Source organism: Electrona antarctica (assembly GCF_951216825.1).
Source record: "Electrona antarctica genome assembly, chromosome: 7".
Taxonomy (NCBI): Eukaryota; Metazoa; Chordata; class Actinopteri; order Myctophiformes; family Myctophidae; genus Electrona; species Electrona antarctica.
This window is the reverse complement of record NC_136812.1, coordinates 17,104,691-17,131,662: the sequence shown is the minus strand read 5'-3', so window position 1 is coordinate 17,131,662 and position 26,972 is coordinate 17,104,691. Positions and strand designations below refer to the sequence as shown.

At 42.2% G+C, this 26,972-nt stretch overlaps 3 protein-coding genes across 4 annotated transcripts in view; all 3 read right to left on the bottom strand.

The window, feature by feature from the left end:
* lingo3a (leucine rich repeat and Ig domain containing 3a) overlaps positions 1 to 25,487 on the bottom strand; it is a 104,272-nt gene extending 78,785 nt beyond the window's left edge. Inside the window, exon 1 of one of the 2 annotated variants that reach the window (XM_079505180.1) lies at positions 25,363 to 25,487. In XM_079505180.1, coding sequence (XP_079361306.1) covers positions 25,363 to 25,388 — 26 coding nt within the window. In that variant the 5' untranslated portion in view covers positions 25,389 to 25,487. The remainder of the gene's footprint in view (positions 1 to 25,362) is intronic. The other variant, XM_079505181.1, reaches the window with a different exon arrangement.
* LOC306926570 (centromere/kinetochore protein zw10 homolog) lies at positions 15,677 to 17,986 on the bottom strand (the record flags this gene model as incomplete). The annotated part of the gene is made up of 1 exon (XM_079505924.1): positions 15,677 to 17,986. The coding sequence occupies one exon, from the start codon at positions 17,984 to 17,986 to the stop codon at positions 15,677 to 15,679; it is 2,310 nt and encodes a 769-aa protein (XP_079362050.1).
* Positions 19,116 to 21,738, bottom strand: LOC306927255 (PRA1 family protein 3-like; the record flags this gene model as incomplete). Its single annotated transcript, XM_079506965.1, has 2 exons — positions 19,116 to 19,639; positions 21,708 to 21,738. The coding sequence occupies 2 exons, from the start codon at positions 21,736 to 21,738 to the stop codon at positions 19,116 to 19,118; spliced, it is 555 nt and encodes a 184-aa protein (XP_079363091.1).
* Positions 25,488 to 26,972: the final 1,485 nt, after the last annotated feature.

Here is a 26,972-nt window from a genome sequence, read left to right as displayed (position 1 = left end):
ACAGTACTAGTAAATGTACTTAGTTACTTCCCACTACTGCTTGCATTGCAACAAAGCCCATACCCAAAGCCATGGTCAATACACTGTACCTATGCATATGATATGCATAGGATAGCATTTTGGATATGCAGCATATCCAAAATAACCCTGACTGGCTGGTTTTGTCTCATTTGGGTGAGTGTGCCACTGCTTCCTTTTGCTTTAAGCTTGTTAAAGCTCTATCCAAGCAGGAGAGCCGATTAGGATGGCTAGAGGTAAGCTGAGGACTGCCAATGCTTGTAGTTTACTCAAAATCTCTACAAATATCAGAGAGAGTGAGGGCAGCTGGTAACACAAAGGAGTGAAAGAGATTATAGAGGGGGCAAAGAAATGAAAAATCTAAAATTGAGTTGAGTGGTTATGCAATCACCAAAGGTATTAAAGAGGTTAGGTTTCTTTATTGTTTATGATTTACCCAATTGAACTTGGTTATTTGAGTTAAAATTGTGCGGGAAGTGCATGCCAATTGCCAACATGATTTGGTGTCAGGTAGATGGATTAAGTGGTTACATTTTCGGTGATTTGTTTGACAGCGTGGCGCGGGACCCAAGGTGTGTGTTTGTTAGTTGCATCATTGAATATCTTGAGACAAAGAACTCATTTCCTTTGGTTCGAACGCTGCAGCCAGTGAGGTGTGCTTGATGTATTATTATACAATGTTTAAGGTAAGGATCCCCTCGAAAACGAGATGCTGCATCTCAAGGGGCTTATCATCTGGTAGTGAAGAAATATAAGTGAATAAATGTTAATGTTTGTTTATTTATGCTTATTTATGTTTTTTAACAGTTTGCCGTTGGATAGTTTGTGCCAGTAAGTGTGCAAAATAAATCCACCAGTGAGAAGGAACTTTGACAGAAGGGAGTGATATGTACAAAATGACTTTGGTTTGGGTGTAAACTATTTTAGGAGACTACAGCACAACATAAAGGATGACGCTTGGTCTCATAATATATCTCCGAGAGGGAAGAGGGAACAATTGACAGACACAAAAATAGGTATTCCCATTGTACCCTCACACCCCCTTACAGCAGTGTCATTGTTCCCAGATCTCTTATTTTTAGAGCTATCAAATGGCCTCGGCACATCAAGGTACCAGAGGACTGTTTGATACCCAACAGTTCATGTGTCTGTCTGTGCTTACATTCTAATGCTGCAAAGCCAGTCTGACGCTAGTGCTCTCCCGCACGCACGCACGCACGCACGCACGCACGCACGCACGCACGCACGCACGCACGCACGCACGCACGCACGCACGCACGCACGCACGCACGCACGCACGCACGCACGCACGCACGCACGCACGCACGCACGCACGCACGCACGCACGCACGCACGCACGCACGCACGCACGCACGCACGCACGCACGCACGCACGCACGCACACACACACACACACACACACACACACACACACACACACACACACACACACACACACACACACACACACACACACACACACACACACACACACACACACACACACACACACACACACAATGTGGACGCACAGGAGAACGCTGGCTAATACTCTTCATAGAATCTCACAGCTTAAATCAATCACATCAATCACTGTGTCGACCGAAAGGCCATAAATTCTGCTTTGAACGACTGGAGGCATAAAGGCTGCGTGTCCAATAAACAGGAGCTGGCCAGACGAGGTGAGAAGAAATGAAAACCTATTGAACGCTGATGTCTCAAGACAGTAAATTAACTAAAGAAATATGTCATCAAGATGCCAAAGCTGTGAGAAAATATGATTTTCTTTGACCGTAAGGCCATTTTAGTTTTCTTCTGCCTGGGAGTCATGGGTGTGAAGCGTCATGTTCTACTTTCGTCTCAGAGAGACCCTGGTTCAATTTCCTGTTGGCACAACCAATCACAAATTCCATCGACAGGCGGGATCGGCCTGAATGAGTGTTGGAGGAGAAGGTTATTGAAACATTAATATAGCACTCCAGTCGATAACGCACGCATGCACGCGCACGCACCCACACACCAACTTGCACACATACCACCCTATGACACACACACACCCCCCCGCATGCACACACACACACACACCAACTTGCACACATACCACCCCATGTGCTCATTCTTCTCAAAATCATTGCCATTCTTCTCCTCTAAAAAAAATGTCATTGTGTAGTCTGGAGCCATGGTGGAAATTCAGATTTCTAATGAACTGAAACATTCATGGGATGGCTTCAAGCAAACAATTGTAGCCAGGGAGCATCCACATTTAAGCTGCAGTGATTCTCTCTGAAAAGATGACAAATATCAATATTGCCAGTGGGTACATCCAAAAGGTATGTGTACCGTATGTGTACTGTATAGCGAAGTGTCGTCCTCTTTGTGACACAGAAGGCGGGATCGTACCGTATGTGTACTGTATAGCGAAGTGTTGTCCTCTTTGTGACACAAAGGAATGTAAACATTTTCTTTGAATAGTACCTGGCACATGCTAAGAAAGTGCTGGCCAACAAGGAAATGCAGGGAGAACATAATGATGTATACAACTGCAGCAGACAAAGAGAACTACAGATCTATCAAATCATTCTAAAAACAACTTTGCCAGCCACGGATCCAGGAGATGTTGAGCACAAATCTGTCACATTTTAGTACAGTATACACCCAGCACAACACAACAGCCTCTTTTCACATGTAAATAGACAGAAATGCTAGAGCTCCGGTAAAATAGGAAGCGGCAGTAGGCGGCACAGTCTCATTCTACTGAAGCCAGCATCTTAACACACCAAATCCCTCATCCTCTGTGCCCTATATTCTTCCAACCAACACCATCCAAAACTCCCCCAAAGGTACAGCTAGGGTTGTCCCGATCGGATCGGGAGATCGGAAATCACATGATTTTCAAAAGATCGGAATTGGAGAGAAAAGACCAGATTTTTAATTGTCTAGTGTAAATCTCAAAGAAATATATTTAAACAATGAGATTTTGTAAAAACGGTTGTGTTTATGCTAGTTGTTTTCCTTCTGGTCCCAGTCAGAGATCATCAAACAAAGACTAGTCACACTCAGAGGCGTGAAAGACACCTATGATGAAAACAATAGAAATGCAACCCCCGTTATGCATGATGGGATAGGTGTCTGTAGTACTCTCTCTGAGTTTTAACTTGACTTCAGTCCTATAAGCTGTAGAACTATTCACTCTAATTAATCAATACATCATTATTTTGCTATGATTCCATGCTTTCATAGAAAGAAAAAAAAAACCCACAATGACAGTCATTCTAATAAAAGTATAGTCACATTTTGCCTTTCAATAATTGAAAGGCAACACAACAGACTACACTAGAGTGACATACATTAGGATAATTGCTATTGTGAGATGGCATAAGTGTTATATCAAAATATAAAGATCGGTATCGGTATGTCTCAAAAGCAAAGCTACCTAGCTACAGCCCTTGGTCTGTTTTGTTTTAGTTAACCATAAAAACACTGCAGGGTTAATAACCCTGCAAGATTATTATAGTCAACTAAAAAAACAATAATAAAAACCAGAGTTAAAAAACAAAAAACATTTTAATAACCTGAAATAAAACAAGGTTTAAAAAAAAAAAAAAACATTTTTCATGCAAGCCTAATATTATAATATAGCCTAACATTTTCAAAAATCCTTTTGATCTGGCCTGTATTAGAATTCTAAAACTAGGACTTTTTACGAAATAAAACTAACAAAACTAATGAAAAATTCTAAACTATAATAACCTTGTTGCTGCTACAGACACATTCTCTACTATGAAAGTAAAGTAAAACTATAAAGCTAATTGGACAGTTGGCAAATGGAGTGTAATATTCTCTTTGATGCCATTAGGAACAAGAGAGTGAGGGGTTTTGTTGTCTTCTAAAGCTAAAAATCTTCTGGTGCAATGAGGAGTAAAATGAAGCAGAATGATGGGAAGTAAGTGAAATGGAAATAATGAGGTGGGATTCATGTCAGATTTTCTGCTTTAATAATGGGAGAATCACAAACAATCGAGAGTAATTTTGATAATGAATCTAGAAGCCATTAAACAAGAAAAAGGTAATTGTCTGCACTGAACTGACTCCAGCATGATTAAGTATGTTCTTTCCAGGTAATCCAAAGGTCCCATATACTGAACTGACATTTATTAATTACAACTGGTCATGTACACTGTACAGGATGCCCTTTTGCAACTGGGCAGAGGCCAGATGGTCTATAGTCCTCACTTGGCTTAGCCTGGATGCTGCTTGCAACTATCAATGGTAAAGCTGACAAATCTAATTACAGACAGAACCCCTACACATGTGCAATAAAGTAAGAATGTTAAAAATTATTTAATTTGGCACTTTTGAAAAAGAAAAACTCTTTTTTGATGCCATTGGGTTGAAGTTCCAGATGGCATAATTATATTCAAGATTCAAAGGGGTTTATTTGTCACTCACACATACAGTCAGGTACACACTTTGACATGTTGGCGTGACATGCTCCGCAGATTGTGCCAACATTAACAATAAAAGGTATAACGAGATATAATACTGGGCATAAAATATTATACATTTCCCATTTTGGGCGGGAACCCCTTTTGGTGTTAGCATTATGTTATGCTTTAGCTATTGAAAAATAGCAGATCTACAAGCCTAGGTCTGCTATTTTTGAAAAATCGAAGAACGACTGACATAGAAACATAGCTTTTTCAGAAAACTGTCAGGATGTAGAAGACATTTTTAGAATCTGATCTCAGGTCAAAATGGGTTAAGAAAAGACATATTTTAGCTGCAATGGAGAGGTTGCAGAACATGGAGTAAGAATACATTAGCAGCTGGGATATAGGCCTACAGCAGAGGTTCCCTACAGGTAGTAGTTCTTCTGACCGAGCAATTGGTTGAAATAGGCTATCCAGCTGTTCAGAAATGAGCATGACAGCACACATAGCCGTTAATAGAAGATTTGAGAACGGATTAATCACATTAGAAATATCAGTTGTGCCGATTAGTGATTAGACTAGAGTTGTGTCAGAGCAGCAGCATTATTGGCTTAGGAATGAAACAAAAATGGCAGGTATACGCTCCTGTACTTTAACATCAGTTATTATCGTGGTACTTCAGTATAAAAAGGTTGGGAACCAATGGCCTACAGAATATGCAGTACAAATAGTATGTACAGGTTGTGGGTTCTAATACACCGGGCAGGGAGGGTGATAATAGTCATTGCATATACTCCTACAGGCTGGAGCATCAGAGTGTGTTGGGCAGGAGGATTAGTCCTCTCGGTGGGGGCTCCTCACTGGTAAGTGAGTAGTACCTAAATCCGTAATTTGTGGATTTAGCATTGCGTAAGAGGCGTTCCCCCGTAAAAATTGCTATCTCGCACCCCAGCCTAAATCCCTAAAACACCTCCGCTATCCTTTACATTATGCATAGGTGTGGTTTGAGGGCATCAAAATAAAGAAACCAATCACTGTGCCACATGCCATTCCCTTTAAGAGAAGACTGCGCAATCCATTATTAATTATCCTCAATGATATCTTGCCTTACACTATGGCCCATGGAAGAGCAACACGCGTCGCTGCCTTGGAATACATTTATATTTGATACAGGGTTGATTTGTGTGTCCAGTAGCTCCTCTATCTATCAATTCTATCATCCACGATTCCACTCCACAGTCTCACTCGCAATAAAGCAGGGACTTTGTCCTACACCTGTGTGGGCAAGATTACAATTGTAAGGAAAGCGCATCAACACGCCCACGGGCCGCCCGCTTCGAATGGGATCAGTGTATTGAAACGGGGAAAATCAGGTGCAATCAGGCCTTTCAATAGACTGAGTAGACGTCTACCCGTCTACTCAGGTGCTCAGTAGGTTGATTCCTTCCTATTGTGTAGGTTGATCTGTGCAGTTTAATGCATCGCATGCAGCTACTGGAGCTCAGTAGGTGATCATTCCTTTCAATGCAGCCGTGGTGTCTACCGCGTCGAACATCGAACATGCACTGCTCCCGTGCTTGCGGTTATGTTTAGGTTAGGATTAGAGATAGGGATAGTAATTTCGGAACAAGGAACCTTCTGACTAACGACACGGCACCGCTCCAGTAGCTGCATGCGATGCATTAAACTGCACAGATCAACCTACACAATAGGAAGGAATCAACCTACTGAGCACCTGAGTAGACGGGTAGACGTCTACTCAGTCTATTGAAAGGCCTGATTGCACCTGATTTTCCCCGTTTCAATACACTGATCCCATTCGAAGCGGGTGCACGGGCACACCTCCAGCAGCAAATAAAGGAGTTGGCCGCAACGTTTACGGATAGTGGAAGATTCTAAACCCGCTAAAGCTAAAGAAAAATGCCTCTGGTGATAAACCTGCCCCATATTTAAATACTGGTTCCTGATTGGTCCTTCACTACTTCGGGGGGAGTGAAATCCAATCACAGCTGAGCGTAGCCAGACCAAATCTGCGGAGGGCAATTTCTTTTTTTGCAATGGAAGATTTGCCTGGTTTCCTGGCTAAGTCAGTAGGATACAGCAGTGACAAAACAATAAATTGGCATAACAACTAATTTGGGTAGAAAAAGGGAGGTAGTGTAAGTATGGGGCAAATTCAGTTTCAGCTTCACCCAGCTCCCAGGCTCAGGGATAGCAGATAGTGTCTTCATCAGGGACACTTTGACACCGGTGACCTTCTGTTTACAAGACGGACTCTCTACCAACTGAGCTACGGCCGCCCCATGATAGCTTGAGGGAAAAAACCTCGGATTTGTCTTTCAAATCCTTTTCTGCCTGATTAAACAAGGTGCAAGGTTCAAGGTTAAAGTGTATTTAGTGTCCCAAAGTGCAAATTGGGTTGCAGTACATCAAACAACAATACAAATAAAAACAAACAGTACACATAGCAGATACCAAAAGTACAGTAAAGTGCACGTTGGCCATAGAAAGTGCGTGTGCATAGATACGAGACCAATAAAGTGCTCATAAGGTTATCTCCTTGACCTACAAACAGCAGCATTCAATGTGCAAAGAGAGACGGGTACAAAGGAATATTTGTGCCTGTTTTTTGTGGCACAGGGGGCTCGCAAGCGAAGGCCAGCTGGGAGGAGTTTGTACTCTCCATTTAATGGGTGAGCAGCATCAGAGCAAATACACAGAGCTTTGTTGAGCACCTGTTTCTTAAAGATATGTTCTAGGCTATTGTATAAATCCTATGGGGACTGCAGTGCGCTCAGGCAGACCGACAAGGCTCGCCATTTCTGGGAGAAGCTATTCCCATACCAGGCCATTGTCAGGATGCTCTGAGTGGTAGCAGAGTATAAGGATTTTAAGGGCCACTTCACCCCTTTTGCAACTAGATCTAATTTGAATGATGTTTGGGAGACAAGAAACACTTTCCTGGGGGTTTTTATGTGGGTAACTTCCTGGACTTGTTTTAAGACAGCCCTCCCCCTATCCACAAGGAGGAGCAGTGCACCAAAGCATTACAGTGAGACCAGTGTCCATAACATCATTGACACTTTGAAATACTAAAATATCTAAAAACACATATTAGTTATTACCCACATAAAAACCCCAGGAAAGTGTTTATTGTCTCCCAAACATCATTAAAATAAGATCTGGTTGAAAAAGGGGTGAAGTGGCCCTTTAAGAACACGCAGTCTTAGTTGCATTGCTGTACAAATACACTATGGCAGTCAAAGCCATTATTCATGGAGGGTTTTATTGTGTCTGCAATGATTTTATTCTTGCTGTTGTTGCCATTATCTACCTGTCTTGACTGCATGCTTCTTGTACTCAATTTCAGATTAGAAAACCACTGTTATCCTGACACATTGGATCGGATTAGAAAAATATTGCTCAAATGCATACACACAATCAATTATGAGCTGTGCGGTTAATGAAAATTGATGCACTCTACGGAGGCAAGACAAGGTATAGGCCTCTGTATTGTTGTATGTTTTGATAAGAACAAGGTTTTTCATTGATTATCCCTTACTTAACACAATCATTCCCGGGATTCCTTCAAATAGGAGCCCTGGGGTGCCGGAAAGACATGGCCGCTTTTACTCTGAACTCAGACCAGTCTAAGTGAGTGGTGCTGTATTGTACTTGTGCTGTACGTACTGTACAAGCCCTCATCCCTGGCCTTTGTGTGTGTCTGTGTGTGTGTGTGTGTGTGTGTGTGTGTGTGTGTGTGTGTGGCTGTGCAACAGTGACACTTGGTGGTGAACAAACGCTATAATGCTCGGACAGACCCAGGGACCCAGCCAGGGACAGGCCCAGGGACACACATAGCTGTCTATAGGAGTGGTTGTACCACTCAAAAACATTGTCAATGATGTTTAGAAGATTTAGAACACTTTCCTGAGATTTGTATGTGTGCAATATGTGGTTGCACACATAGTCATTACACAGTATGACTATCATTTTTCAGTGGCCATGGTACCGTATGACACATGAGAAAGAGAGGATTTTGAATCATACATAACCTAGAATATACAGTAACACAGTCCTTTGTGCATAATGTCCTAATTAAGATTAATGACTTGCAAGCTGTCGAGGGTCTAAAAACTGCAAGACACTATACTGTGCAACTTCTTTCTGCTTTTCTGAAACGTCTGTGGCATATCCATGACACTAACGAGCCCTGCTCTGCTCCAGCTCTATATCCACCACCACCTGCATGTTCCTAGAGTCCTAAAATAAAATAAAATATGAACCCTTCTTGGAACTATTCCTGTTAGTTCACAAAGAATTCCACTAGTGTGGTATTTCAGTTTCACAGCATTTAAATTCCATGGCATGACACTGTTAGTTATGTAGTCCTGGATATGGCTGTGGTTGGAAAATACAGCGACAATCTGGGACCTATTAAAATAAAAACAATTTTAACCAATGTGTATGGTAGGGTACTGTATGTACAGTACAACTAGCACATCTACAGTGTTTGGAGATGGTCTCCTTACTCTTCCATTGAGTAACTGGGACACTAGAAGTTAGAACACTGCCTGTTTGACAATGTCGAGTAGACAAAACAAAATAAATAAATAAAACTTTGAGTACTTAAATTAATACTTTTATAATTTTACCCAAGTAACATTTTGAATACAGGCTTTGTACTTTGTAATATTTTTATATTGTGATATTGCTACTTTTACTTTTGAGTAAAATCGTAGTACTTCGTCCAACATTGGTCCCTGGCCTATTAAGTTTGACACTGACACAAGGAAAATGTCACAGTTAGAAAATGGTGGCACATTTCTCAGCTTGACAAGCTTGCTGCAATAAAAAATAAATGACTAGAGTCATCAGATGGATGGCTTGCCAAATCTATGCCATATTATCTACAACTCTGTCTTAATATTCTGTCATAATTCTGTCTTGTCTTTTTGAGTGGTGCACCCACTCCTATAGACAGCTATGTGTGTCCCTGGCTGGCTGGCTGGCTGGCTGGCTGGCTGGCTGTGTCCAAGCATGATAATAGCATTTGGTTGGTTTTCACCACCAAGTGTCACTGTTGTGTAGCCTAACACACACATAACTGTGTATGATGATTTCAGGTGTGACAGTACAGTACAGTGACAGTACAGTACAGTAGAGGGACCTCCTGGGGACCCCCACACTTTTTTAATTTGATAATAATAATTTGATTTTGCAACCCAGTTTTTTCACCCAGTGCCAATTAACTAATGTAATCCTGGGCGCTACACTTCCTCTGCCAACCTGGGGGGGCAGCGGACTGACCTCATGCCTCCATGCATGAGGAGTCCAAGCTGCTTCTTTTCACCTGACAGTGGGTAATTTCCCTGGCCGGACGTAGCGCGTGGAAGGAACACGTTATTCCGACCAGTTCCTTTCCCCTCCATCAGGCGCCCCAGCTGGCCAGGGGGAGGTAGTTTAGAGACCAGGATTACTGCATGTTTTTGTGAGGGTACCTACCCTAGGGGACACGGGGAGAACATGCAAACTCCACACAGAAATGCCCTTTCGCCAACCCCACCTCGGGTATGGGCACTGATGGCGCGGAGGAGGGAACACGCCCCCAGCGCCCACAGCGTCCCCAGTGGGAATCGAACCCAGGACTCTGTCATTTCTAAACCATTTCGGACACAGGGCAGCTCACTGGAACCCCTGGGTGCGTTCCTGGGGGTCAGGATATTCCATGGACCCCCCGGGGACACCCACACGGTAACGGTCATTTCTCGACCGCTTTTGGACCGCTGGAACCAGGCCGGTACCCTGGCCGCGTTCCTGTGGGTCTGGAACTTCCGGGGACCCCCCGCGGACCCACACGGAGTTGCACCACTCACTTCACACGGGTGTGATTTTACTTCTAACCAAATGAGTTTTGGCATGTCAATAACAACAAAATTACGGATTTCTCTTTAAACCTTTAAACTGAATTTGTGCAGTCTTCCCCAGGCAATGCATGGGGGAGAGTATGTTTTGCACTCTCCACACATCCATCTGTGTGTGTGTGTGTGTGTGTGTGTGTGTGTGTGTGTGTGCGTGCGTGTGCGTGCGTGTCCATCCGTCTGTGTACAGCTAATCTCAGGCACCATTGGCCCAATCGATGCCACACCCTGGATGCCCCACATTTTCCACCATGAGGCAGAGTTTTGCAAAACACATTTCTTTAAATTACTCTTACACATTTTGTCCATACATCATGCAAATTGGTACACACTATCTCTATAGTCATGTGATCAACACGGATCTGTCTGATTTCTCATATTCCATCCCGATGGGCTAATACTGCTTTTCAAAGTTTGCAGCATTGGCCCGTTTATAGCGCCACCAGCCGGTGGACTTTTGCAAAACACATTTTTGCAAAAAGCCTCAAATCATGACTTTGAATGTCGAATTACCATCAAAGGCATAAGAAGAAATGGCACCCTTTTCACATTGGCCTATTATAGCGCCACCAGGACACCACGATAACTTAGCGCACACACTACCCCATTTTACATGGCTGTAATGCAGCTTGATTTATCGGTCAGCACATGACTGTGTTGCTCAACAACAAAAAATGTAATAATAATTTCAACTGAAAAATATTTCAATACATTAGCCTTAACTCTATACTCACTCTGTGTACTTCATATTCCTCCTGCCTGCTATTCCTTCCAAGATGATGGATGGTGTTGAAATCCACTAGGACAGCTGGTCATTAGCCTAGAGGGTGTGTTAGGGTGTGTTTATGTGTACTGTATGTGTACAGTATGTGTACGAGTCAGTCTGTCTGCCTGCCTTTCTGTCTTTGTAAAGCCATCTTTAAACATTGTCGTACGATGGTGTCGCATGCAAAACAAATAACCAATTTAAATGCTGCCTTGTAGATCAGTTATTTTTGGCCTGCGACACCGCCGTATGACAGAATGTATTTGAGGCATATGCCATATGTTTACCTCACAGACGAGAGGGCAGAACAAAAGACATATGAACAAGGGTGCAGAGAGAGTGAGCTTGTTGTGAGGACTTTTGTAGGTTGACATTACAGAGTGACATTGTAATGCATCAGATAATAGACCTAGGGAGCAGGCAACACCTGCTGTCATTCACTCAAGATCATTAAACAATATGCCCATGTCCAAATGGCAGTGACAGTCACAGTATTTGTGAACAATAATTATGAATCTGTCTTAAACTGTGGAAGTACTCGTTTGTACATTGTAGTAGGCACATTATAAAACTCATTTTTCCTTCATTTGGGGATTTGTATTGTGTGAGAGGTGTGGCCCCGTAAAATTTGCAGCACAAGTGAGACTTCAAGGCAGCTACACATCACTCTTCCATGGGATATAGACGTAAGGCTATGAAGCAATATAGCACTGGGCATACCGGGCAACGGATAAGGGATCTCTTAAAGGCAATGGCATGTGGCACGGTGATTGGTTTAATTATTGTAACACCCAAACCACACCTATGCATAATGTAACAGGTAACTTTATACAGGTAACCAAAACACCAACTTTAGTGGGGGAACAACCCTTAACCACCTAAATCCCCAAATAGTGAATTTAGAATGCTCAAACGAAAATGGAGCCGTGTCCCTAAAACACCTCCATTACCCCTTACATTATGCATAGGTGTGGTTTGGGCGTTACAATGATTAAACCAATCACTGTGCCACCTGCCATTGCCTTTAAGAGATCCATTATCCATTTAACATAATGCCCAGTGATTTACACTATGGCCCATGACCATGGAAGAGCAACACGTTGCTGCCTTGAAATATAGCCTATTTATATTTGGCCGGGTTGTTTTGTGTCCAGTAGCTCCAACACAGCCTCACTCGTGCTGCCGCATGTTTATTACTTGCGGATAAAGCATGGCATAAGATGGAGCCCATAATATCCTAAACCCACTGCTGTCACATAACCACACAGAATGTAAGTTGATTACCTCAACTAATCGCTCTGCATGCCCACCCCCTTACAGAACAATAAGCCCACAACAAAAGCAAAGGATTTACTGCATGAGTCAGGTAGTCTTTGTTCTTTTGGGAACGTTATGCCCCTTCCTGTTTTCACTTCACAGTTTAAAGGCAAAGGAAAGCTGTCTACAAAGACTGGGCAGAGTGAGGCTCTTTATTGTTCCCCAAACCAAGTATACCCTTCAAACGCCAAGGCACACAGCCCATGGAACCCCAGGAGTGCATCAATCTCTTTAATATGGAGCTCTCACTCTCTCCCTGCAGACACACACACACACATACAGGTACATACAAAATATAGCCAGCTTTTAATTCCTTCCAGTGTGCTGAGTCTGCTCCAATACGGTGACACCTGCCTCTGTAACTAGAAGATGAAATGCACCTGAAAAATGGAAGTAAAAAAGTCATCACCGTCCTAGAAAGATCCCCAGAAATGAATTGGTGATCGGCGAATCTTGGTTTCTTTCTTTTTTCTATCTTTGTGCAAATTTTCCATTTACAGTTGCAGTGCCAGGGGTCACATAAAGAACTCTGTGAACATATAGTCATAGTCCATTTAAATTTGTCCAGCCGGTCACAGGTTCGAGTCCTGATCCCAACAGCCTTTGCTGCGTGTCACTCCCTATCTCCCTCTCCCCGTCTAACTTTACTTCACTATCAGTAAAGGCATAAAAAGACCATTTTTTTTTTTAATTATGTCTTATTGGGTTCTATATTCAGTCCATTTGTCCCATTTGTCAATGAATAGTCTCTTGTAATCTCAAAGCATTGAGTTAGATTCTCCATTACAAATATCTCTTCCACAATGCTCAGCCACTGCTCATGGCTCAGAGGATCCGAGCCAATCTACATCGACATGTTGTGAGCTTGTAGATTGGCTATTTGAACTATTCAAAAATGTTGTTCAAAAAAGTAAAAATAAATTAAAACAACTTGATGTCATAATTACCAGCTGCTGCCTTATATAAAAAACAAAATAATAATAATAAAAAGTACATTTTTACAAGCTGCATTCGCTTTCCGCGTTCGCACGTCTTGTGCTATGAAATGTAAATATCTGTGTCTATCTAAATTTGTGTGTGGAAACAACAGGATCTGTTCAGTTGACGTGTGTGTGTGCGCGCACACCGTGTCATGCCATTTAGTCTCGGAGCGTGTGTGTGTGTGTGCACAGTCTCCCATTGGCTTAGAGGTCGGCTAGAGAAGTGTGTGGTTGCCTAGAGACAAGGCAGCCAATCAGGACCATAGGTCTCTACTACAGAAAGTGGGCGTGAAAGCACCGGCAAGAGAACATTGACCAGCTGTGCTTACACAGCAGCTGGTAAAAACCACACCCGTATGAAGTGAGGGGCACTCTTATCATCGTACATCATCATACATCATTGCGCCAATCACAATTTGCGTCCTCACCTTCATCATCAATGTTTGTGTTACGCAATGTTTGTGTTTACACAAACACTGAAAATTGTCCATTCATTGTCAATGGCATTTAATGTTTGTGTTGGAACAAAAATTGGGTTACATACACCAAAAGCTGGACATAAGAGGGACTGTCGCCCCTCAAAAATAATAAAAATCACACCTGTGTGAAGTGAGGGGCGCTAATATATTAAAGTCTAACTCATGTTGATTAGGTGATGTAAAACAAACAGTGAAAACACAAACATTAAACGCCATTAACAATAAAGAGACAATATGACCTAAATGACACATGAAGTAAATTTTCCATTTGAACTAAAGACAAACATTAAACATGTGTATAGGAGGGGCTAGCGCCCCTCAAACAAGGCAAAGAAGTTTAGGGATAAGGGGCACTGGCGAAAATAGGGCGTTTAATCTCACTGATGTGCATCGAAAATATTCCAGATAGATAGATAGATAGATAGATAGATAGATAGATAGATAGATAGATAGATAGATAGATAGATAGATAGGGTCTCCATGATGTCACGAGATGTCACGAGGCGTGATGGATTGGCAACCATATATGGAGGAATGACCAACGGATGGACGGGTTTTGCAGGTTTTCATAGTAAACTGCAACCTTTGGTCGCAACAGATTTTGTTTTAATTAGATTAATTCAATATCATTATCATTTGGGAGGGAAATATTGTATTATTATTTCTAAAAGATCTATGCATTTTATTAATATTATTTGTGAAAATAAAAACATCAATATCACCTTTAACAATGTATATAGAAGCTGTTGCAGCTTTGATCTTGGGAAATTGCTAGTTATTATAAGGGCCCAGTGTTCAGTGAGATTTGCTACGTGGAAAATATACTATTTAAATTAGACTTTGTCATTTGCCAGAGTGGAAAGCTTGTTTCATAGCAACACGGTGGAACAAACATCACATTTTACCAGATTGTATTGTGACATTGGAGAACAGAACATTGGAGAACAGAGCCACAAAAAAAGCAAACTGTTGTTTTACCGTATGGCAAATGTTGAAGTAAATTCATACAGATCATAGCATTAACCTATAGCACATGGTGATTTACCATAGAGGAGCAACTGTACAGGAAAAAATCACACCCGTGTGAAGTGAGGGGCGCTCTTGTCGTCGTACAATTCAATAAAAACTGAATATACTTCTTCATGAATTAATTTGTCAACTTATGTTATTATCTTTTAACCATGATACGTTTTTAAAAAACTCATCTTTTCATCATGATCATGTAAGATAACAACTGAATTTATATATACAGTGTATATATATATATATATATATAAGCCCCAAACTGAATTAAAACAGTTGCACTGTGTTTAGAAAAGCCGATTTACTCGTCCACATACATATGACATAAATTCTCCATGTCAATGGCATTTAATGTTTGTGTTAGGACAAAATAGCCGATTTGCTCGTCTACATATGACGTACATTTTCCTTTCATTGTCAATAGCATTTAATGTTTGTGTTATCCACAAAAAGACGATTTATTCAGACACATATGACGTAAATTCTCCTTTCGGTGTCAATGGCAAATGTGACAAGAGTTCACTTTATTTTTTGAGGGGCTTAGCGCCCCTCAAAAACAGGATGTGTGAGAGTAAAGAAAAATCACACTTGAGTAAAGTGAGGGGCACCCACTGTGGCTGCCACATAACATCACTGCTTAACGCAAACAATAGAGTCCATAGACTTGGCTGCCACATGACATCAGGAGTGGGGTCTTGTTTTTTCGTGGGACATTAATAGTCCATAGACTTAGGCCATTAGGCTATTTGATTTTGGTTAGAGCAGCAGCTCGTCTCTCTGTGTTCTGAAACAAGGCTCGGATCAGGCTCTTCATCTCTGAACTGGAGAACTCCAAAGCTAAAGGCCCTTTGCCTTCTGCCCACCTGTTGACAATCTCCTGGAGGCTGGCCCTCAGCACGATAACCAGCTCCCCGAATTTAATCCATTTCTTGACATAAATGAGCACTTTCTCCTGGTAGTTCTTGTTCCTGATCTCCTCAGCCAGTGGTATGAAGACCAGGGGACCTTCCTCAATGATGGTTTGACACAGTGTATGGAGGTGCTTTCCATCTTCGGATGAAATATCCTCTAGCATTGTAATTTTAGCGATGACTTCTGAGATGGCAGTGTTGAGGAGACTACCTATAGCTTTACAGTAGATACTGGGAGGCAGGACATCTTGCCACACTGTGCCCAGTTGTTTCAATTGATGAATAACCTGTCTGACTGCCTTGCTGGCTGCTGTGTAATTGCCCTCGTCATCCACATTGGAGAAGTTACGAGCAGTATATAGTCTCTCTAGGATCTCAGCCTTTTGGACATTGATCTGGGCTAGGAAGCAGTGGGCACCCAGTTTCCGGAAACTGGGTACCATGTCGACAAAGGTGACAACACCTTCACTGAGAGGATGCAGATGGGGCCTGAACTGATGGCCCAGTGTGAGCAAGTGGTGGGCTAGGTACATGCAGTTGTTGTACTGGATGGCTGCCAGGTAGGGGAACTTGAGGAAGTTTTCTTCATGATATGTTGGAACAATGTCGTAGAACAGCTGGAATATGTTTCTCACTGTGATAAAGAGTTGTGTGGCACAAGATGGAGAGCTTTCCACAGCTTCACACAGAGTGGTCAGGGCCAACTCCATTATTTGCTGGACAGACTCGCTGATGTAACAGGCAGGCAGACACATGGTTTGGACTGCCAGTTGCTTGTCATTGTCCAGGCTCATCTGATCCATGGGAGGGGTCTTCTCCTTGTTTCTGGTGCCTGAACCTGGATTTGGTAGGTTGGGAAGGGCCAGCTTTGAATCTGGTGTGATTCTGATAGTGTTGTGCATGTTGGAGATCATGAGTTTACGTGCAGCCACAATGACGTCCTTGCACTTCTTGCTGGCATAGTGACAGTTGACATCTCTTGCATACTTAAGCAGTTCCGTGGATTCACCATGCAGGTACTGCATCTCTCTAAGAGACTTCTCAAACTCCTCCGTCTCCTTGATCACCGTATTGTATTTTTCCAGCTGGCTGCTGTTGGTAGGGATGGAGTAAAGGAGACACTTGTGGATGATGCAGTGGGACACTTCCTCCCAGATCAGATCACCCAAGATTCCTGACAGCTTCTTCTCACCAACTGATACATTTAGCAGGTGTGAGTGCAGTGTTCTGAGCACTATCAGGAGCTTAGTGTAGACTTGCGAAGGACTTGGGTGCTCCATATAGCTTTCCTCTAAACTTTGTACTGCCAAGATAGTGCCTTCACCCAGTTGCTCCATTACAATCACCAACAGGGTGGGGTACATTATCAGTGGCTTCAGCATGTTCTTCAACAGAATTTGAGTGAAACGTTTCATCTTGTGATGAAGTACTCCCTGGATTGCAAGAGCTTGAACAAGAGAGCAGAGCAGAGCGGGAGGACTCTGCTCTTCATCCTTACTGCATCCCAAAGTCAGATGTAGCTCTGTCCTCACAAAGGACTTAATTTCGATCGACTCCTGTGAGGATGGAAGTTTCCACATGGCTAATGTCTTCCACTCCTCCCCCATCTGGTAGATGAAATTCTCTCTCTGGACATTTAACTCTGAGCTAAGTGATCGCAGCAGGGGAAGTTCTGAACTCTTCCAACTCTTCTCTTCCAGAGAATCCACATTGCCACTTGCCCTTTCTAACTGTTTCGCTGCTTTCACATAGTTCTTCTCCAATAGGGCTTTGCCAAAATCTTCCATTGCTTGGTGGAACTCTTTTAGATGTCCCAGCATTGTGATAATGACAGTGTTTCTCTGCAACTGTTGCTTGAGCTTCTCATACTCAGCCATGTTCACATGGATGTTCTGCAGCACCTCAGTCTCGATGCAATCTTTAAGAACATCAATTTCTTGGGAAACATGATTGACTTGCCCCATGAGCTCCTCAGCCCCTTGTAGACTAGGAAGGAATTCACTATATCTCTTGTTTATCATGTCACATATGTCTTCCTTTGTATCCACCACCTTACGAGACAATTTGGATATTTTAGTGGATAGGTCTTCTTTCTCTAGTTTCCCAGAGCTAGTCAGCACTTCTGTAATGAATGACGCCATGTCCTGTCCAAACTATTAGAGAACACAGAACCCCCAAACTGATGGTGTGTGTCCTAACATCTCATTCGTGAAGGTCAATTTATGCTATGCGCGACAAGTGTTGAACGTGTTGCCCGGCGATAGTGACGTAAAAATGACGAAATGGGTCTTGGAGGACCTTCGCAAAGGGTGTCACGTGCCTCTGGAAACAGCAATACACAACTCCCGCTACAGCTTAGATGGGCACCCCCTGTCGACATCTTTAAAGCACAGCTCAAGACCCACCTCTTCCTTCTTGTTTTTAGTTGATCTTTTTTAGTGTTCTTATGTTGCGTTCACAGGGGCAGATGAAACGATGCAGACTACCAACGACATGACGTTGCAAAGAGAAAGACGGAATGATGCATGTACTCACTGACGTTCTTGCTGGCATAGTGACAGTTGACATCTCTTGCATACTTCAGTTCTGTGGAATCAACTTGCAAAGACGGAATGATGCATGTAGCTGCTCCAAATCAACTCACAACGCGCCTATGCCTGTGTGAACGCACCATTATTCATGTACTCACTGTTCTGCCTGATTTGCTGCCGGTTTTATGTTCTTTGCTATTGTTTTATTGTCTTAATGTTACTCTGTTTTTGCTTGTTTTAACGCTATTTTACATTTTTGTTTCTCTTTTCTGCCCTGTAAAGCACGTTGCGCTGCATTTTTATGTTATGAAAGATGCTATGCTATATAAAGATTATAATTATTATGGTCATAAAATGTCACATACTCTGATTGGTTGGGAAGATGAAGTAAGCTCTGTTGACATGGTAATGCACCAGACTACATTCACTTTCTTGTTTAAATGTTGTGGCACCATTGTCAGCAAGTTGCAGACAGTATGAATGTCATTCGATACTTGTCGTACAAAGCATACATTATATGTATATATTTTTGATTTATCACTGACTACATACATTAAACGAAACAGAAAAGTCTTAAAGCGCAATTTACATTCAGTATAAATTCTGTATTAATCAGATTTGGATGATGAATACAAACAATAATACGATAGAAATAGACACTGGATGATGTTACAGTAAAAGCAAACCATACTGCATCTAGCCGTTGACCCTGACTCCTCCCCACCACATCCTCCTACGTCTAGCTCTCTATGAAATCCTGGATCTTGTTCATCTTCTCCTCCTGCTGGTCCAGCATGTCCAGGATGATGCCCATGGGGGACCTCATCAGCCCCACACCGTCCATGTTGTTCTCCAGTCTGTTCTTGCACAGTCTCAGAGAGGCATGAACCAGGATCAACAACAGAGATAAGGCGAGTCCGAAGATGAAGATCAGGACCACACCACACAAGGAGAACCAAAAGTAGCTGGTTCCCATCACCCCGATGATGAACAGAGTTGGGTTTGTCTTAATTATGGCCCACACAGGAGCCATTAAGACCAGGGTCATCACAGATCCTCCCAGAAACATGCCCAGAGGGTTGAGGAATCCAACGATGAGGAAAACCACGATGGCCACAACAAAATAATTGGTCTGATAATAAAGCAGATTGCTGATCACTCTGTTGTTCCATTTAGTTAGATCCCCAAAGTCTGGTTTGGCGAAACTGCTCGATCCATGGAAGAAATCATGCCACGGTCTGAACGGTGCTAGCCCCATCCTTCCTGCAATCGCCAAGTGTTACAAGTACTTTAGTTTTAAGCTACAACTCAGTGGACGTCACATTGAGCTGAAACATTGGCCCAAATATATATGGTCATGCCTAATGACATCATGTGATGTCATCAATATTAAGCCCATATATGGAGATCCCTGATGTCATCAATATTGGCCAGCAACTCTACATCTCACCTCAAACCCTTAGATCTCCATATATGGAGATGACCTGTTCTGACATTCCATATGTTGATCCTTCCCCATCCATCCTTCCTCTTCAATGTCTCCCTTTTGACTGACCTCGTCACCTGTCCATTTAAACTCTAGACGGACCTGCCCCAAAGTTATTAGTGCAGCCGTGCCCGGCAGCCGGCGAAAACCAGGCCTGTTGAGTTTTCAACAGGCCTGAAAATTAAGGCCCGGCCCTACCTGGGCCCTCATCAAACCCTGTACACTCAAGACACTGCCCCCGCTGCCACCCTTAGATTTCCATATATGTAGCTGACCTGTTCTGACATTCCATATGTTGATCTGACCTCATCAAACCCTGTACACTCAAGACATGCTCCACATAATGGCCAGTACATAATTCATTCCATTGGGCATTGGCATGGACATTTATATGTCCATGCCAAAGCGCCAGCGCTCGCCCAGCAGTCTGCTGTCACCCACGCGGATACGTGCATGCGACCTCGCCTGGTCGTGTTAGAGGGTAATAAAGCAGGTGTGCTTTATGACACGCCTGCGTTGCTGCAGGAACGAGCCGATAGGCGGGTTCCGTAGGTAGCGCAGAAGTGTGTAAACAATCGCAATTATCTCGGCCGTCATCAATGGCTATCGTCAATGATCAATGACATCATCCATTGACACAAACCTATTGTCCATTGTAGAACATCAGAGGTAGACAAAGCAGAACATATAACAGGTAGCAGAGGTACATGCCTGTATGTACAGGCATGAAATTCAGAGAGGATTGCCTGGTTTATACGTAGCTGCGCGTAGGTGTCACACAACGGAAACAGCAGACCTACAAGTGCTCTTGTTAAGCTGAGTACAGAGGCTGATGTGGGCAGGGAGCACCAGAGGTAGAATTAGGAGCAGGAAATATACCTGTAGTATTTTGCCATTTTTACGTTTTCGCTTTAACTCAAGATTTATATGATTCCAACCTGTTTAATTGTATTTAATCTAAACTGTCATGGTGCTGCCAGATATTATTATACCTTATTTATAGCTTGTATGTGTTTAAACTGCCACAAAATGAAAATTTCAGGATTCAAGTGATTCAAAATATTTTAAAGCCACCAGTAGGTGGCAATGGTGTGCAGTATGCACGTTCTCTCCCTTTCCACAGACACCATGCCTAGCCTAGCCACAGTACAGTCTTCTCTGGCACTGTCCAGGGTGCTGAACCTCCTCTCCCCACCATTCCACAAAAGGCAGTACATGTATGCAATTTTGCAACAGCACACAACAGCACTGGGTATCAGCTTCTTTCCCCAGCATTTGCTTAGCGGGAATGTCCCACAGTCCCACCTACATGTCTGTTAACATAGCAATAACCACTGCAACTCATAATGGCCTGTCAGAGACAGAGAGTAGGAATGAATGTATTTCTGTGCTCACTGCTGAATTCAAAGCAGAATCTTTATTTTATTTCCTGCAGCTTTCTGAGTCAAGGTATGCCTTGGCTCTCTAATCACCTGTCTGGAGATACCAATAAGACCTGAGGCCGATTCTACAAATGCCTTCTAAATCAGTAGTACTCAACTTTTTCGTGTCAAGAACCCCCAAATTGATATATTTGGCCACGGACGAAAATGCTTTGTGCCAGGGACCCCAAGAAGATAAGACTTGTGTTGAACGTCACTTTGTGCCGCGCTGCAAGCTTGTACATCTGCTATTTTTGAGAACCACTGTTGTAATTCCTAAGTGTTGTCTGAAAAACCTACAGTATGTTGCTACTGTATATACCTGTATAGCTAAAATATAAAATGACACAGATGCTTTCCCGGTTTTTAATGAGTTAAGGTGATACTTTACTGAACAAATGATGGACCAGCACTGTCCACAGACCTCTGTTGCAGTCACAGTAATCTTGCTTCATAATGGTATAACTGGAGGGACAGAGCGATTTACTTTTTTTCCTTTTTTTTTACCCTATAATTCTGAATAACCAACCAAGCAGAAGTAGTTTGGCTACTGTTGACATAATCATAATTATTTGATTGGGCGTTTTTTTATAATGGAACATTAGGCATTCAGGCACATGCAATAACCTACGCCACGTTATACAGTATATGTGCTCTGCCTTGTGAATGAGATGATGCCAGAATGAGATGATGTATGATGACGTATGATGATAAGAGCGCCCCTCACTTCACACAGGTGTGGCGTAAAGTTGTGGCAACAAACATTAAATTCCATTGACAATGAAGGGAAATTGTATACGTCATACGTCATGCTAACCAATCACATAAATTCAGTTGATCATGAGATGATATAGTATATAATGGTAAGCGCGCCCCTCACTTCACACAGGTGTGATTTTTAATAAAAGATAACTTAATTACTTGCTATGTTTAATATAATCTCTCATGAAAACTGTATTTTATAGCCGTCTTGAGGTACAGTATGGCAATTATGATTAAATTTAAAGCAAAATAAAATCTCACAACTGAAAGGTTTTGCATGACAAAGTCCTAATGTGCAATTTGTGAAACAGTGTGAAAGGAGCCCCATCACAATAGCACCATTTCCTAAACAATTACACAATGTGTAAAATGATGTTTTAGTTATATTTATATTGTTCCTGCTGTTCTACATAATATGCCAACCAGGTGAAGAAATAACAGATTGAGCCTTAATCTTTGCTTTTATGTGAAATATCCAAGACTATTAAGCAAGATGCTTCTGAACATGTTGCTAGTTTGACCACTTCAAAGGTTCAAATACTCGGATATTGAAATAAAATAAAAAATAGCCTCTGAGAGGCTCTCTGGGAGTTTGTACTGTAGATAGGCTATTTCCGCTGCGCAACACGCTTCCATAGAATACATCAGTCAGGCTTCTATGACTGATGTGATTATCTACTTTGATTCCCAATGGGGTATTCACATCAGCACATCCAAACAGGGTTATAAAAATAATAGATTAAATACCGGTAGGCTGCCCTGTGGTTTAATAATGTACAACAATAACACAGCAACAAATGTGCTACATGTTGTTAGCAGCACTAACATATATTGCTACTTGCTAGTGCTCTGTACTAGTATTGCTTTCATATATGGACTTGTCGGTATCTCCTGCCTTTTTGTGTTCATTCGCCTAGAATACGACACATTTCCACACAGCAGTTCCAAGTGGGCAACACACGTGTGTGTGTGTGTGTGTGTGTGTGTGTGTGTGTGTGTGTGTGTGTGTGTGTGTGTGTGTGTGTGTGTGTGTGTGTCGTGTGCTGCTGTCGGAATGAGGAAAATGCAGATTGTTTTCTTGACTTTTCCACCAGGCAAAGACTAGATGAGTTATCGGAGAATGTGTAGCTTGTATTGATTGTTTTTCAGTCAGAGGGATTACCAGCACTCACGGAAATGTCCTTCAGACACTTATTTAGTTGGCATGGGCACAGGGATTACAGAACAATTTCATTTCAGAACAAAGCCTTCTTCAGTGTTATACCATTATGTTACAACGTTAAAACCATGTGCTGGGCTGCTGGCAATCCTTCTGGCTAAAAGAAGACCTTGCAGCTGTAGTTCACCTTCACTTAAATGTTGCTTTTGTTGAGATTGCATCAGTTATGAATCTCTCTCTGAACATATGCAGTGTTGCTGCCTGTCCCTCTGTCTATCTGTGTTGCAGGTCACATCGATGCATGCATGTCACAACATAGGCAATCCTTCATATTGTACTGTGGAGGGACGGTAGGTATGTGATAATGCATTCACATAAATAGTAAACAACAGTCATTGACAGATTGGAAACATATTCAGGGAGTTGGCTTAACAGCAGTGTGCACGAAATGGTTGCACCGACCTTCATGGATCCAAGACAATTACCTGTAGTACTGATATTGTTCAGCCAGTGGCATTTCCTCTAGGTCAAAGCTTCTACTTGCACACATGATATCTCAAAGTCTAAAGGGTGGATTGCCATGAAACTTATTGCACTCAGCAAGGATGAAGTTCAAAGTGACCAAATGTTGCTTAGGTGCTTCCTTCTATAAATTACACAATTCAATCTTTGCTTTATTACCAAAGAAGGAAGGTTGTCTAACAACAAGACCCAGACATTAAGGTGACATTCACACCAGAAAGCTTTACTGCGATTAAAACGAATCCTGCTGCGCATTGTCCGAAAGTTCGCTTCGTTTGGCAGGTGTGAAGGCTCATTCGAATCCTAATGCGCAGCAAAGAACCGCATTCTACTCCGCCCAAAAACGTGGGTTTCGCTTCGCTTCCAATCGCACTTGATTTCGATTCGGTGCAGGTGGGAATGCAATCCGTAGCAAATAAAGGAAATGAAGCAAACTATCATGTGGCGGATAAGGAGCTGCACAGTTGGAGGCGGAGAAGGGATATTAATTTTACGCAGTGCAAAGATGTCCCGTTATCATGTGATGTGGTCAAATAAGGAGACCGAATTAAGCCCTCATCGAAATATGAGGACGAGCACATTAATCTATTGCTTAAGGAAACACATAAAAAACACTGCAGTGTACAGAATATTCCTGTCTGTCTGTCGTGCGTAAACATGGAGGGCTGTCACTGTGTGGGGATCCGAGTGGAGACTTTCTTCATCTTGTTTAAATATAAATACTTCAAAATTAAAACACATGTTTAGCTCAGCATGATCTATAAACTGTATGCATATGCATAATAATTGTGATCGGATCAATGGGACTGTGGGATATTTTTTAAGTATATTTTTTAACATCGGCTTTCTGAACACATTGATAAAATTCTTTGCTACGTTTCCTTGCTGCGCCTGACACAGACAGTGTGAAGGCAAACCGCAGCAAATTAAATATGCAAGAATCCAAATTCTCCGCCCATTCGCATTCGAGTCTACCGAAGTATTAGGTGAGAATGTGACCTCAGGCTGTCACAAAAGGCAGGCCCCAGGAAGCCATCACTTGGCTGCCCATCCCGCCTGCCCAAGCCAGAGAAATCTGACTGTGGATGCAGTTCCACTCGAGTGGACATAGCTGGTGGCCAAGGAGAGGGACACATAGTAGTTGGAAAAATAGGAGAAGGCACTGAAAGATTGGGGAGAAAATCTAGATGAGTGGGAGGTGGAAACAAACATCTCACTTACATCATGTACAGTGCACTGGGGTGATTATAAAAAACACCATTTCATGACAGGCTTTGGTTGTTTGCCCACCTGCTCATTTGATACATATGGACCTGAACAACACATGAAGCCTGAACCTGAAGCCAAATAAGCCAATAAAGAAATGTGGTTCCCTATGCAAAAGTCAGACAAATGTGTTAATCCACTGAAGGGGGATCACAAAATCTATACCGATTATATATGCAAGTGCTGCATACTGCAAGTAAAACCTACAGTAGTGTCAACCAAATCAACATTTTATACACTTCACTGGCATCTGCAGTGGTATGTTACAGAGGCTGTGCAATAGATCCACTGGAGACTGCTGGGAGTTTCTGTACAACAGCTTCACAGTGTAAATAAAGTTAGAGTTTCTGACAAGAGAGTGTACCAGTACCTCCAGTGACTGCTTCTCCTTGCCATCGACGCCCTCCTGTTTGTCCTTGTTTTTAGCCGTCAGGACAGAGTAGCATAGTTAAACGCCTTCTTCAGCTCATTGTGTCCAAAGCTGTGAACACTTCCAACACACCACCTGGAAGAGCAGTGTGAAACAGACAACAGCAATTAAAGGATTTCAATTAATCAATCCACGTTGTTTTTCTCACATGCCACACAACATATGGTCATAACATAAACTACTTCTCAGGATTCACATCCATGGTAATGACACTGCTGAAAAATGTGTGTCAAAAAATGACGACCTTCAATGATATACACTTACACAGCTTATCCATTGGTAAACCTAGTAAAATATGAATGATGCATTGAAACTAACGGAGTCAAATTCGTAAACATGTTTATCAGCATAGTATGAATGACTGCATTGCATTAAAATGATTACAATATATTCATTGCTCTCTCATTCATTTTTCAAACATGTTGAAATAAAAACATTGAGCTAAAAATGTCTGATCTCCCCCATCAGTACTCTCATGATAAGAATCTACTCGTCTACTCATCTAACAGCTTGAAATGTGACGTTTAGCAGTGACTGTGATTGCTTAATTTTAGAAATGCCATGTGTGTTCTTTTCATTTCTGGAGCAAGAAATTGTTGGATGGCTGATCTCCTTTTTTCACTAGCGTATTCTATTAATAACGATTAATCGATTACAACTGTTATACCCTCAAATGTACAGTAGTTACTGCTAAAAAGGCGAAATCTTTTAATACAATTTTGATCTTGACTTAGAGAACGATTAATTTGCTGACACATCCCTATTGTATCCTATAGTAAAGCTGTTAGCTGCTTAGATGTTTGGTCATTTCACTGACTTATGAACCTGCTGTGACACTTATTCTGCACCAAATTTTGGTTCAGATACGATAGTAACAAGCATTTGCGTTGGCAGAAATTCCTCCACTAGTTGACTGCAGTAGAGTATGCACACGCCACCCTCATCTAGACAGTGGCAAAACATTGAGCAGCATGGAAATACCAATCTCTAAATTGCACATAATACAGGAGGCTTTATTGAAAACGAGCACTTCCAAACACTTAAAAAAAAAACAGCACATGACAGAAGGCTCATAAAGTGAATATTTTTATGGAACAAACTTTGCAGATAGAAAAGGATAATTCAAGCTTTCCGTACAGCTGCAATGTTGACGAGTTTAGATGTATGGGCTGTCAAGGCCATATTCTTTTGCCCCAGGTGTTCCCGTATAACTTCCAGGTACGATTCTCACAGCCTCTATAGAGCCCGTTATTCTTAATGGTTATGATGGAGAAATCTGATCAACCATCAGTATAGAAGGCTTATTGGGGCAACCCAGTCTCTCCATCGCTTATCAGATGAAAAGGAAGTTTGTGAAAGTTAGTCTATAGCCTGTACCATATTAAATTTAGTATTTACTTGCAAACATAATTAAATTCACATCAGTAATCTCAGTAAAGCTTGACACCTCATCTCAGGCTGCACTATTCCACTGCACTGTTGCAACTAGACTAGTACTGTGTAGGACAATTGTGTGGGTGCATGCCCCCTTTTGAGGTAGTGCCTGCCAA